The 14139-nt window shown below is 38.4% G+C and overlaps 1 protein-coding gene across 3 annotated transcripts in view; it reads right to left on the reverse strand.

The window, feature by feature from the left end:
- Window positions 1-14139, reverse strand: part of LOC306863618 (partitioning defective 3 homolog) — a 463239-nt gene that overhangs the window by 190100 nt on the left and 259000 nt on the right. For all 3 annotated transcript variants that reach the window (XM_079407066.1, XM_079407065.1, XM_079407067.1), the window contains exon 14: window positions 3214-3352. In XM_079407066.1, the coding sequence (XP_079263192.1) occupies window positions 3214-3352 (139 nt within the window). The remainder of the gene's footprint in view (window positions 1-3213; window positions 3353-14139) is intronic.

A 14139-nucleotide genomic window follows, 5' to 3' on the forward strand; every position in this document is an offset into this window, starting at 1 on the left:
CTAACACCTAAGAAGGCAGAACAGGCCTCTGGTTCCATGGCAACCCATCTGATAACACTTGTTTTATTGCTCAAAGGAATGCAGGAACTCACTTCTTTTCCCCTTAGGAAAGAGACATGGACTCGTCTCTAATTAATTCATAGAAAAATCTTTCTTTGAATGAACACACATATCTTCAGGTCATTGTGTACATTATTACTGTTCTTGTATATGTTTTTGTGTATTGTATCCTGTTTTATGCATGCTTATGATAGAACACTAGTTAATATTACCTCATGTATATCATGTTTGGTCTCTATCAATTCGTCTTCAGATGATCTAATTGAGAGTGTATATTATATGTTGATACCTATGCAACATATAAGTGTTCTAAGAATCATTAATAGTTTGTATATCGACGTCCAATCTGGTTCATATGCAAATTACCATGCATGGAGACAAAGAGTCGTAAAAATTTCCCTCCAGCTCTTTGACTACCCAGAGGTGTGAGCTCTATAGCAGATAAAGTTCTCATGTAAGTGACGCCCCTGCAGTTGTGTTAGATTCTGAGAAGATGAGGAATATACTCTAGCTAAAACTCTTCTGAACACTCTAAGTTTTGTGCCAGGCCTTGCGGCCTTGACTTTCCATTCAACAATGGATCCTCGGACCTCAGCAGATCTCTTTCTTCTCTCTTTTCCACTTTCTGCCTAGAAAGAACATTTCTACCTCAGAACATCATCACTCTTCAACCCGGAAGAACGTGATCGGGAATCCAAAACCTTGAAACCATTAAGACTTTCATCTGAGACTGCATTCCGGACACTCGTCACGACCAAATGCATTGCAAGTATTGTACATTTAACTAAACAAAACAGAGGTTATTAATACAAGTTATAGACCCCGTTATAAACGGCGCTGATGGTTTTACTCAGGTGGTTAAATGACTTTCTCCATAACTGCATTCTCTGGTTTTCCTGATGGTTTCATCCATCAACTCTCATTAGCCCTTTCCCCATGTATGAGTGATTGTATGTATGTATGTTTGTTTGTTAGACTAGTTTGCGTTAGTGTTTAGTTAATAAAAGTTGTGTGCACAAATTACATGAGTTTCTGGTTCTGCCTTGCAAATTAAATGTCTCTTTATGATTTTGACCCTCGCTACATGCATATGGCCAAGGAAATATCCTTTCTTAGAGTTGATACAAACCTGCACTGAATGTTCACTGGATGGACAGATCAGCTGATGGCAATTTAATTCTGCTACAGTTATTACTGTCAGCCGATATAAATAATTGTAACTAATCATAATTAAATATAATTATTTATATGCAATTCCCTTTTGATCTTATAAATTGTTACAATAATAATAATAATTATTATTATTATTATTGTTGTTATTGCTGTTGAAAAAATATTAGAAAAATACGTTTCACTAATAATAATAATAATAAAATATTTAATAAAGCCATTATCCCCCATCATTTCATGTCCATACTGTCAACGAAAATAACGAAATAGGGCCAAAACAAAGAATAATAATTAGTTTTTCAAAAAGGGCTTAGCAGGTGCAATCGGCCATCAAACGCCCTTGTGCAGAATGAGACGTCATTGACTGACTCATCGTCACTCTGCAATGTGAATGCATTTAGTATGCAAGGTCAGAACAGGAGGATGAAGAAGAAATTGAGGGGTGAAAGAAAAGCAGGGCGATGAGGGGGAGGAAGAAGAGGGTTTGCGTCAGGTACTAAAGAGCTTATTGTTCAAGACTGAGTAGTCGATTGTGAAATGACAAGCATGACGGTGAAAGGATTGGTCTGCCGATTCCAATTGTCTGGCAGGACTAGAACTGAGTTGGAGAGAAATCAGGACTGACTTGAAAGAGTCATGCTGAATGAGACACGAGGCTTGAAAATGACATTAACCCCCATTTACAAAACCACAGGAGCATGCTGGGACTGGCTGGGCTGAGCCTGCGTGTGTCCGGCTGCTCATTCATCTGTGCATTTAAACTGTATGTGTCAGGTGGAAACAGGTGGAAATGGAAACAGAAGGTCAGGACATATACTGACAGCGCCTGTGCATACATAGTCTTGCAGAGCATAAAAATGACTATTAAAATGCAGCCATTTTGACCAAGAAACATCCACTTAGGAAGAAACCTTCAAAGCACATGTGAATTGACCCTTTTCCTTTTAATGACATAATTCATAAACCAGATATAGCCCTTTGAGCAAACAGGTGAGCTCAAGGACATCTAGTTCACTTGTTCAAGGCCGTGTGTCCAACAAAGTATTATTTTTTTTTTTAATTGTTTTCAATGGGAACACAGCATATTTAAATAAGGCAGTGAGTGTCTATTTCACTTTGTGTGTGTGTGTGTGTGTGTGTGTGTGTGCGTGTGTGTGTGTGTGTGTGCGTGTGTGTGTGTGTGTGTTTTTTTTTTTTCTGGTCAACAAGAGTTGAAAAAAGTTCAGCTTTGGGTAAAAGGCAGTGTTCATCAATGTCACTTTTACCCAGTCGTCCAATCACAATGAAAGAGTGGCGAGGTAAATATCACCAACCGTCACATTCTGCTTTTACAACAATGGAGAAAGACGAAATATTGCAGGTCTCTGAGTATCCATGTCCAGATGACATCTTCAGACTATAACAATATTAATATGAAAAATAATGCTATAAAGGCTTGGAGAAACATTTTGTTGGTTCTAGCTAAATTCTGCGCCTCCAAAGCGCTCTCTAGCGCCCACAGCTGGCCGTTTTCAAAAGAGCACCTGGCATTTTCAGCTGGATAAAAACGCTTTGGTGGACACATAGCCTAAAAGTGTCTCAAACTGAACTCTTTAAAGGGATAGTATTCCAAATTATTTTTTTGCATACTATGGAAGTCAATGGCGACCAGCAATTGTTTTGGTTCCCTGGATTGTTTTCAAAATATTATTTTTGTGTTCAACAGAAGAAATAAAGTCATACAACTGTGGAACTACGTGTAAAAAGACCAACTATCCCATAAGCATATGAAAAAGTAAATAAATAAATGAAGTGTTCTAAACATCACTATCTTTGGCAAATCAATTAGATCATCTTGGAGCCATCTGGAAACTACCAGCAGACTGATAAAAGCCATTCACAAACTCCAGAATAAAAGTAAAGACTGGAGTTAGCTGGTTTAAGAAATCTCTGACCATTTTTGTGTGAAGAGACAGGGCCATCTGAGTGTTTTCATCAGCTTACCCATCATTCTACCCATCATGGTGGGTCGTGGGGTGTGGCTGTCATCCGGGCTGTCTCCGGGATACAGCGACTGAGAGATCCGTCGCTCATGTTCGTCTTGTGAAGAGTTCAGAGGCACAGGTGGGCTACCTGGAACCTCCTGGGAAGGAAAGAAAAAAATACACTTCTTTATACTGGCTTATTTTAATCTTTCAGCTGCTACTTTTCTTGCCCCCTTATTAAATAGTTTATCTTGCTTTAAGCACAAATGTCTCCAAATTTTGTCAGATGTAACAAAAACCACAGAACAAGTAGAATAAATTAATTTCTAACCGCACTAGATTTGAACAACGAAGACAGTTGTTGCACAGCTTGTAGAGTACATCTCCAGTGTCTCATCCCCAGGCGCTAGTGGTAATAGAGGAGTTACTGTGCTCTTTTGACTAGACTGTTAGTGAGTGTGGTCTTTGTGAGCTCTCATGTCCTTAACATTATACGTTTCCCCCATGGGGGCCCACACTGATCGTGAGAAGGTTGCACTTTCTCCCAAAGGCATTTCTCCTGAAGGAGGCTGTGTTGAGATGAGGGTCTGCAATATTCCTCTCCCATTCTTACCACCTGAGGTCTGGCAATTAGGAAGACCAAGGTCCAAGGTCTGGTTTTAAACACAGCTCTCTGAACATGGCAACAAGCCTCAAGGGAACTTTGGGAATGCTTACAATGTAGCAAGGTAGTTTATGTGCTTCAGCATGTGGTAAAGTGGTTGCTAGGGTGTTCCCAATAGTTGCCAAGCATTTTCTTACTTGCCCAAGTCATCCATCATTCTTCTTATCCATCCATCCAACCAACCATTTATCTATCTATTGTTCTACTTATCCATCTATTCATCATTCTACCCATTCATCCATAAGTTGTTGTTGGTGACCCAGTGTGTTGCTACAGTAGGTTATAACAACCAAGCAAGGTATTTTAGGTGCTTCAGAATGTGGTAAAGTGGTTGCTAGGGTGTTCTTCATCATTTTCTTACTGGCCCAAGTCAAAAGAGCCCACAACCAATTATCCAATGATTTTCTGATTTCTAGCAATGACTCAGGTGCCTCTTTGATCCTTGTCTCTATCTATCTATCCATCCATCCATCCTTCCTTCTACCTATTCATCCACCCATCCATCCATCTATCCATTCATTAATCCTTCTATCCATCCATCCATCCATCCATCCATCTATCCATTCATCCATCCTTATATCTATAAATCCATTCATCTACTTATCAATCATCATTCTACCTATCCATCCATCCATTGTTCTGCCAATCCATCCATCCATCTATTGATTGTTCTACTTATACATTCATCCATCCATCCGTTCACCTGTCTGTCTGTCCATCCATCCATCCAATCCATCCACTTTTCCATCTGTTCATCATATTTTTACTTATCCATTCACCCATCCATCTTTCCATCCATATACTTATCCATCATCATTCAACCTATCCATCTATCAATCCATCCAGATCCATCCATCCTACTGTCTTTCCATCCATCTACTTATCCATCATCATTCTATCTACCTATCCATCCATCCATCCATCCATCCATGCACTCATCCCTCTATCTATCCTTGCTTCTACCTATCCATCCAACCATCCATCCATCATCATTCTACATATCCATCCTTCCATCATTCTACCTATCCATCCATCCATCCATCCATGTACTCAAGCATCTATTATCATCATTCTACCTATCCATCCATCCAGATCCATCCATCCTACTGTCTTTCCATCCGTCTACTTATCCATCATCATTTTACCTATCCATCCATCCATCCATCCATCCATCTACTCATCCCTCTATCCATCCTTGCTTCTACCTATCCATCCAACCATCCATCCATCCATCAACATTCTACATATCCATCCTTCCATCGTTCTACCTATCCATCATCATTCTACCTATCCATCCATCCATCTACTCAAGCATCTATCCATCATCATTCCATCCATCCATCCTACTGTCTTTCCATCCATAGGGTTTTCTTGATAGTTTCTAAATGTTTTTATGGTCTCTTTTTCGCTATAGGTTTGTTAGATTTTTCATTTGATTTATAGTCCACCAGGAAAACGTCACAAGTCCGATAGCTTAGAAATGTAAGTACACCATTTCATGTTCGTAAAATGATCACTATGTTACCAATCAAAAACATAGACCGTTCTGACTGTGAGAAAATACAAGTGCCTAAGAGTCACCTAGAGTCGAGCAGAGAGAGAGTTGCTGGTAAACCAAGGATTTGAGGTGAGATGAACGCCATGCTTTGATTAGCTAATGCTGGGGTATGAGATGTTAGTTAACGATCAGGTAAGCTGTGTGTGCCCGGATCCTCTCTGTGGGATTTTCCCATGCATACCAGAGGAGACATACTGTATGGAGGAATGAGTCTGATGTCTTCTGATCAATAGCAACCAAAAATAATTTTGAGAATCCAGATTCATCCTGACATTTCTTACTCAATCTGCTCAGGACGTCTGTGGTGCTGCGGTGGGGACAACAAATGCTGTATTCGGGAGGGAAACTACCAGACTGTTTAATATAGATGAGATGTTTAATGAAGTCTAGAGCTGTTGACTTATCTCGCTGGGCCTGATAAAACAGCACACATAGAAGGGGTCAACGCAATTACAACTTCATCCGATGCAAGTGCCACGAGCAGCCTGACAATAAACCGCTCAGCCTGACTCTCCTCAATGAGCTTTTCATTACAAAACCAGGATTTGTTTTATGAACCTTTGTTGAAGTCTGACAGTCGTGACAGAATGAGAGGAAGATAAAAACAAGATGAGGAAGTATTTCTCAAAGAAAATAGAGGGTGATTGGTTGAAATGATCTGCTTGTTGAAGACACAGATCTTTAACGGCACAGTGTTTGGGAGGGAAGGGAGGTGAACAGTTATTATGAGCCCATTTATTCTGCCTACTCCAGGCGTAATCTCACCTAATCTAGTGCTTTCTCAAACAGGATTAGCCATGTGTATTAAAACACTCCCTTCTAGTCTGTCTTCCTGTGAGGCTGTGATTGGCAGTCTGCATCGCTAGTTTGTCCTGCATCTGTCATTCTACCTATCCATCCATCCAACCCCCCATCATTTTACATATTCTTCCATCCATCTATCCAGCTGTCCTTCCATCCAGCCTTCTACCCATCCACCATTCTACCTATAAACCATTTTACATATCCATCCATATATCTATCCACCCATCCATCGTTCTACCTATCATTCTGCCTATCCATCTATCCATCATTATACCTATCCATTATATCTACCATCATCCATCCATCATTCTACCAACCTATCCATCCATCCATCCATCCATCCATCCATCCATTCATCCATTCATCCACTGTTCTACCTATCATTCTACCTATCCATCTATTCATCTATCTACCCATCGATCCACCATTCTACCTATCATTCTACCCATCCAACCATCGATCCATATAACAATACATCAATGCATCCTTCTACTTATCATTCTACCTATCCATCTATCTATTTATCGATCCATCCTTCCTTCTACCTATTCATCTATTCATCCATCCATCTACCTATCCATCACATTCTACCTATCCATCCATGCATCCATCCATCCTTCCATCATTCTACTAGTATATCCTTCAGAAAATACACTAATAATAAAAGAAAACGTAGTTATGGAATAAATGCAACAATTTTTCATATTTTTGCCTTAACCATGATAAAACCACTATAATACACAACCTTGTATTCATATTTTACATTAAAACACATTTGAGAAAATCCTCTCTGACCTTGGGTGGCAGTGAGAGTCTACATAGCAGCATCATATAGTCATTATAAACCTTTCTCAAACACACACACACACTCATTTCCAGACTGGGCTGGCCTCGTGATGCTGTTTATGAGGTCTTAATCCAGCGCCCCTCTCCCTCTCTTGGCCTGTAATTACAGGTCTTAAGCTGTCACATGCAGCCTCTGCTCTGTCCAGCTCTCTCTAGAGACCCAGACAGCCTCATTAGCCCTCTATATCACATCTCTCCAACCCCATTCTCTCCCTCTCCTGGCATTTATTTGCCCGGCTGTATAGAGAGCAGATGAACCCCTTTCTATGGCAGATCTGTTGACCTCTTCCACATATTTTCAGTCTATTTTTCAAGTGGATTATGAAGGCTACAAGCACCCGAGGCTGTGCAGCTGTGGGTCGAACTGCTCAAAATTACCCTGTGAATACTGTGCTTTTGAGCCAGTGACAGTTTATTATGTGTCCCCGTAATGGATGAATTAATTATCTCAGTGGTGAGAGTAAGGGCACTGCATGGGTACATCTGCTTTAGTTAAAGGAGCCAAATTCTACACATTTAAAGTCCTCATATAATACAGCATTAGTCAAGGTTTCTCCCCAAAACATTGTAATTTAGTTTTCCATGACCATGTAGCATTAAAAAGGCTGTTTTTGTTACTGTACCTTTAGGACTAACTGAACTTAAAATGAAAATGTAAAAATAAATATTGATTTAAAATATTCACAAAAACTACAATAGCATTTCAATGATACTAAAGTAACACTCATATTATACACTTACTTTATTTATACATTATAAACATAACATTTAAATATACATTTTTTTTTTATTATTTATATATTATTTATTGTAGGGGAAAGAGTGTGGAAATGCATCAATCAACTATTTAACTGCATTTAAAAAAACAGACATTTTCACCAACAACAAAGAGCAAATGAAAGCTACGTTGATCTCTTCTGTACACAACTGTCTCTGTTCACCTAGAGAAGTGTGAGTGAGTCAGATTGAGTGGCTGTCGTGACACCTAATCTGCACAATGCCACTGTGCTTTAGTACACTGCCCTTTCATTCAATCAATTACTTTCTCAGGTGCACCAATTGACTTTCCCTGCTGAGCTGTAAGTGGATTACAGAGAGCATCTTCATTCGGAGCTGGGCTTCTGCTCCCTGGACACCTCCAGTCAAACAAACCTGCCTCATACACACACCCAGCCTTTCCTATTTCCAATTTCTTTGTGGCACAAAACTACATTTCCCATGATGCCTCTGTCCTCCTCATGAATCCCAGTCACAGTGATATGACATCAGTAAGTCACCGTGAGCTCATGTCATAAAGGTCCATCAGAGAGTAAATAAACTAATGAAGTACAGATCCAGAAGTCCTTCTCTTATTGCCTTAGCGCGTGTGGATGCGTCCCATCATGCCCCGCTTCGCCCCGTGGAGCGGCAGTCTGGCTCAACGCTAATAAAACCATAATTTAGCAGTCAGGCTGATTGATAGCTCTCTCAAGACACAATCGATCAGACCCTCATTTCAGCAGGACGGTTTTCTGTAGCCAGCATGGCAGTTCCTTCCTGATGTCAGCTCTCATGAACGTCATGTGGACACAAACCACATGGGTTGTTTTTATGCATAGGAGGCACTTTAGCAGTAAAAAAAAAAAATCAAGATGCACTGTTTTTCATAATTGGGGATGAAGTTTGATAAGAATGTTAATGAATTAGAGTATTAAAATTGCAATTACTAAAGCAGAGTATTTATTTTGGCACTCGTATTAACTGATTACAGCACTGAAAAATTACTTCTTAATGTGTTTTTAAATGTTCTTTTTTTTGATGATTTTTTTTGGATGAAAATTATTTTTTTCTGGACCAAACAGAACTAAGCATACAAAACAAAATACATTTACATTCGAAACAGCACTGAATTAACAGTTTAATACAGCCATATTGTGCCTTAATAAGTATAAAAGTATACTTTGTCTTCATGTACTGGCAGACTTTTCACTTACACAGAATAATTCACAGAATAATTCACCCAAAAATGAAAATTTGCTGAAAATGTGCTCACCCTTAGGCTTTCCAAAATTAGGATGAGTTTGTTTCTTCATCAGATTTGGAGAAATGTAGCATTGCATCAGTGTCTCAGCAATGGATGCTCTGCAGTGAATGGGTGCCGTCAGAATGAGAGTCCAAACAGCTGATAAAAAACATCACAATAATCCACACCACTCCACTCCATCAGTTAACATCTGGAGAAGCCAAAAACTGTGTGTTTGTAACAAATCCATCATTAAGACATATTTTACTTAAAATCATGGCTTCTGGACAAAATATGAATCCAGAATCCATAATAATGCTTCCTCCAGTGAAAAAGTCCATCTCCTGTTGTCTCTCACATAAAATTCACAGATTTGTTTAGAGCTGCTTTGGCTTGGTTTCCTGATTCAGACCAGATTACTTTTTTTAATAGAGAAAGCAGTATCATGGATTATAGACTTGTATTTTAGCTGGAAGCAAAGTTTTGAAATTAAAACATCTTTATAATGGATTGGTTTCTTACAAACACACAGCTTTTGGCTTTTCAAGACATTAACTGATGGACTGGAGTGGTGTGGATTACTTGTGTATTATTGTGATGTTTTTATCAGCTGTTTGGACTCTCATTCTGACGGCACCCATTCACTGCAGAGCATCCACTGGTGAGCAAGTGATCTAGTCCTACATTTCTCCAAATCTGATGAAGAAACTCATCTACATCTCGGATGGGCTGAGGGTGAGCACATTTTCAGCAAATTTACATTTTTGGTTAGAATAAAAGGGGCAAACATCAGCCAGCTCAGTGACAAAAGTATCAAAAACACATTATCCAAAAATAAGACTTAATATATTATGCAGCGATGCTTCTCAAGCACATTTATCTAAGTAAATTTATCTACCAGGTGCAAAACAGTGTCAGTATAGAAGCACAAAGCAAGCATATTGTTGCTTTGCTCACTCACTTCTTGTTCAAATAGTGTAAACCAGGTTCAGCTGCTGTGCTATACTCTACATTTATCTCTCTTTCATTGGCTGGCAATTAGAGCAGACTGCATCAAACATCTACCAGGTTAATGTACACCTCCTCTGAGACTAACCTACAAAGTTCATATAATCTGAACAAGAAGGAAAACATAGAAGGAAATGAGAAACACTTCTAAGGATTATATTAAACAGTACTTTCGTAAAACACTAAACTATCATTGGCTTGATGCAAATCCCATACTTTCAAAGAACGGAGCATCTCCGAGTGAGGACAGCGTGTGCATTTCTCTGCTCCCTGAAGGATTTCCAGCTATGCGCAATAACTTTGATTTCTCTTTGTAGAAAAAAAAGAAAATATCCTCAAAGAAACCGTGAATAAAACAGTGGACCAGAGGGCCCTTCACAGTTCTTCAAACATAACTCATGAATATGCAGGGCGAAGGGTGTGTTATATGCTAATTCACACTTAGAGTTAGGAAAAAGTAAGACAAAAAAAACATACACTTGTACTGAATATTAAAATCCAGTCTCAATAAAATATTGTTATTAAATGTACAGTGTTGTTTATAGCAAAAAAAAAAAAAAGGAGGCCAAATATAAAATGGCATTTGAATGGCAATATTATGATACAATTAATAAACAAAAAATAAATAAAATAATAATATACACACACACACACACACACACACACCCGCATATATATATATATATACAGTGCCCTCCATAAGTATTGGAACAGTAAAGACAAAATTGCTCTGTTGGCTGTGGAGTCAAGACATTTACAAAAATGATTAAAAGATGAATATGAGACAAAAATACAGAATGTCACATTTTATTATTAGCCGTTTCAACACATATATGTTTTACCAAATAAAAAGAACAGCACTTTTAGAGTTCATCCCACTCATTGATGTGAGCAAAAGTATTGGGACAGTTGAACATAAGGCAGATATAAAAGATTAAAAGCTATTATTTAGTTGCAGATCCCTTGCACACAATCACAGCAGTGAGTCTGTGACCCATAGACATCACCAGACTCTTGCTCTCATCCTTTGAAATACTTTTCCCAGCCTTTAATGCAGCCAATCCAAATTGTTGCTTGTTTTGGGGAGTTTCTGCCTTTACTCTCCTCTCCAGCTGGTGAAATTCATGTTCAATCAGATTTAAATCTGGAGATTGACTTGGGCAATCTAAGACTTTCCATTTCTTTGCTCTTATAAATTCCTTGACTGAACAGGCAGGGTGTTTTGGGTCATTGTCCTGATGCAATATGAAGCACTTCCCAATGAATCTGGTGGCATTTTCTTGAATATTGGTAGGCAAGATGGTTTTGTACCCTTCCAAATTCATTCTGCTTCTGTCATCATACATTAAGTCATCAGTAAAGTTGAGAGGGCCTGTTCCAGAGACAGCCATGCATGCCCATGCCATGACACCACCTCCACCATGCTTTACAGATGAGGCTGTATGCTTGGGATCATTTGCAGTTCCCTTTTTTACTCCACATTTTTGCTTTCCCATCACTTAGATAAAGGTTCATCTTTGTCTCATCGGCCCATAAACACAGTTCCAAAACTCTTCTGGCTCACCTTTGTGCTTTTTTGCAAACTCTAATCTTGGGTTTCTATGTTTGGTGCTGGTCAGAGGTTTGCATCTTGCTGTGTAGCATCTGTAATTCTGTGTCAATGTCTCCTGAGGACAGTAGATAGTCAGAGCATCACCCCAGCTTTCTGGAAGTTGTTGGTGATTTTACAGACACGTCTTTTAGGATTCATTTTCAAAGCTTTTATGATTTGTCTGTCATTAACTACTGTTGTTTTCTCAGCCGATCGGGTAGTTGTTGGTTGCTGGTGGTTTCCAAACTCTTGATTTCTCCATGCCCTTTGTTTTTGCTAGAGCTCTAACTGACTTCCTCTTTTCTTTTAGCATCCAAATTGCTTGCTTTTCTCTCAAAGTCAGCTCCCTCGTCTTCATCCTGGTTTGTGTGTGTCATCATCGAATGCAAGATTCAGAATGCAGAAGTAATGGATATAACTGATACGACACATTCCCTGCTTTTAATATCTGAAGAATTAATGCAACAGGACGCAGCTGATCACTTAGAAAGACCTGTGAGGCAACTGCTCCAATACTTATGCTCTCATCAGATAGAGGGATGAACTCTAAAAGTGCTGAACTTCTTAGCTGCTAAAACATCTGTGTTGCATCACCCAATAATAAAATGTGACATTCTGTAGTTTTGCCTCATATTCATCTTTTAATCATATTTGTAAATGTCTCGACTCCACAGCCAACAGATAAATTTTGTCTTTACTGTTCCAATACTTTTGGAGGGCACTGTATGTATGTATGTATGTATATATATATATATACATACATACATATAAAATTAAAGGGAATTAATTTAAATAAAACTGAAAAATTTCTGCTACGCTTTGATGTTTGCCATTTAAAAATGAGAGTGGCATCATAAAAGTATTTGTAATCACATAATTCAAACAAGTACTGTGTGTTTCATGATGTTTTCATTGTGTTTCATTATGTCAAGCTCAGTTACTCTGTTAAATCTGTTACTGTAAATAATAAATAATACATACATAATACAAAAACTATAAATAATACAAAAATATAAATAATTAATAAATAATACAAAAACTATAAATAAAATATAATAAAAAGCTAAATAATATGTTTTAGCTCAATGCTATTTTTGCACTGTAACATTGAACTTTTCCAGCTTTATGTCACAAACAGTTCCTGACTGAAGTGTAATGACAGCGCTGTGTCACAGACGAACACAAGCCAGTTTAACAGCACACTAGAGGCGTGGAAAACTAATTGGACACACTCAATCCGGGGAAATGTATTAATTTCTCATTTCAATAATCCAGCACTGATAGGCTCAGATGACGACCTTTATGAAGAGGAACATACGTTTCCAATTACCCACAATCCTCAGAGGCTGTCTCTGAACACTCTGGTGAACTTTGATAACTTTATATTAAGTGCGTTAAATACTGAAAGCTCCATTTCTGCTTAAAGTTTACTAAAACGAATATTATGTTTGTCCCGTAATTTTACTACGACAGGGGTAAAACTGAAGGTTGAGCAACATAATAAATTGTAAAGTATTAATTGAATTCAAATGACTGCAAGACTTTTAATTGCCTGGGAACTTATGACCTTATATTAATAGAAACCGAAAGCCATCGATTGGAATCGCCGCCTCTCTGAAGCTCAGCCTCAATTATTGAACTGAAGAAGAAAACGCAATGACCAATAATACATTACATCATTATCTGGGTCATGACAATCCCTTATGAAGAACATCACTGCTTCAATTACCAAAGGCAGTCTGAGAGATAGTCGAGATTCTCCGTTTCACTTCTCAATTTAAAACCCATTTCAGACAAGAGCGTTTCACTCAAGTCAGCGGCTGATTATTAAACCCTTCATTTACAGTTTGAGACTTTGGATGTACTGTAATTGTGACAAAATCAGGTCACTCTCTCCATGGCAGGCCTTTCCCAGTTCCATCAACGAGTCTTCAGTCAGAAGCACAAACTGTACAACTTTAAACCATGAAATGCCTTCCTAGACAGCATTTCAAAGCTGCTCGAGATACAAATGCTGCTCCAAAAGGTTGGAAGAAATAATGCTCTTCAATCTTAAGATGTATCATATGTATCCGAGGACAGCTGCCTATGCAGCCTCATCTCATTACTATTTGTACATAAAGTTTAGATGTATAGTTTTATAGGCAATGAAGCATATATTGGCATATTTATTTATTAGTTCACGTTTTGTTTATTTAGTAAGAGCTGAGCGAAGGAAGCAGGTGTCTGGAAGACTCACCCGTTATTAGTTTTATTTCGGGAGTCAGGCAAGAACTTTATTCAGAGAACAGGTGTAGATAGGAGTCTGTTTTCTTAGCTTTCCTACCCATGAGCTGATCATTCTTTCTTTGGTATTATCCATTAGATTATGTTCATAAATATTCTTTGTGAATTGTTGTGCATTATTTTCTGAATGTTTGAGTTGAACTCCGTAAATGAATTAAATAGAGGCGTCTTGAAATTTACATCACG

The sequence above is a fragment of the Barbus barbus genome (genome assembly GCF_936440315.1).
Source record: "Barbus barbus genome assembly, chromosome: 44".
NCBI lineage: Eukaryota > Metazoa > Chordata > Actinopteri > Cypriniformes > Cyprinidae > Barbus > Barbus barbus.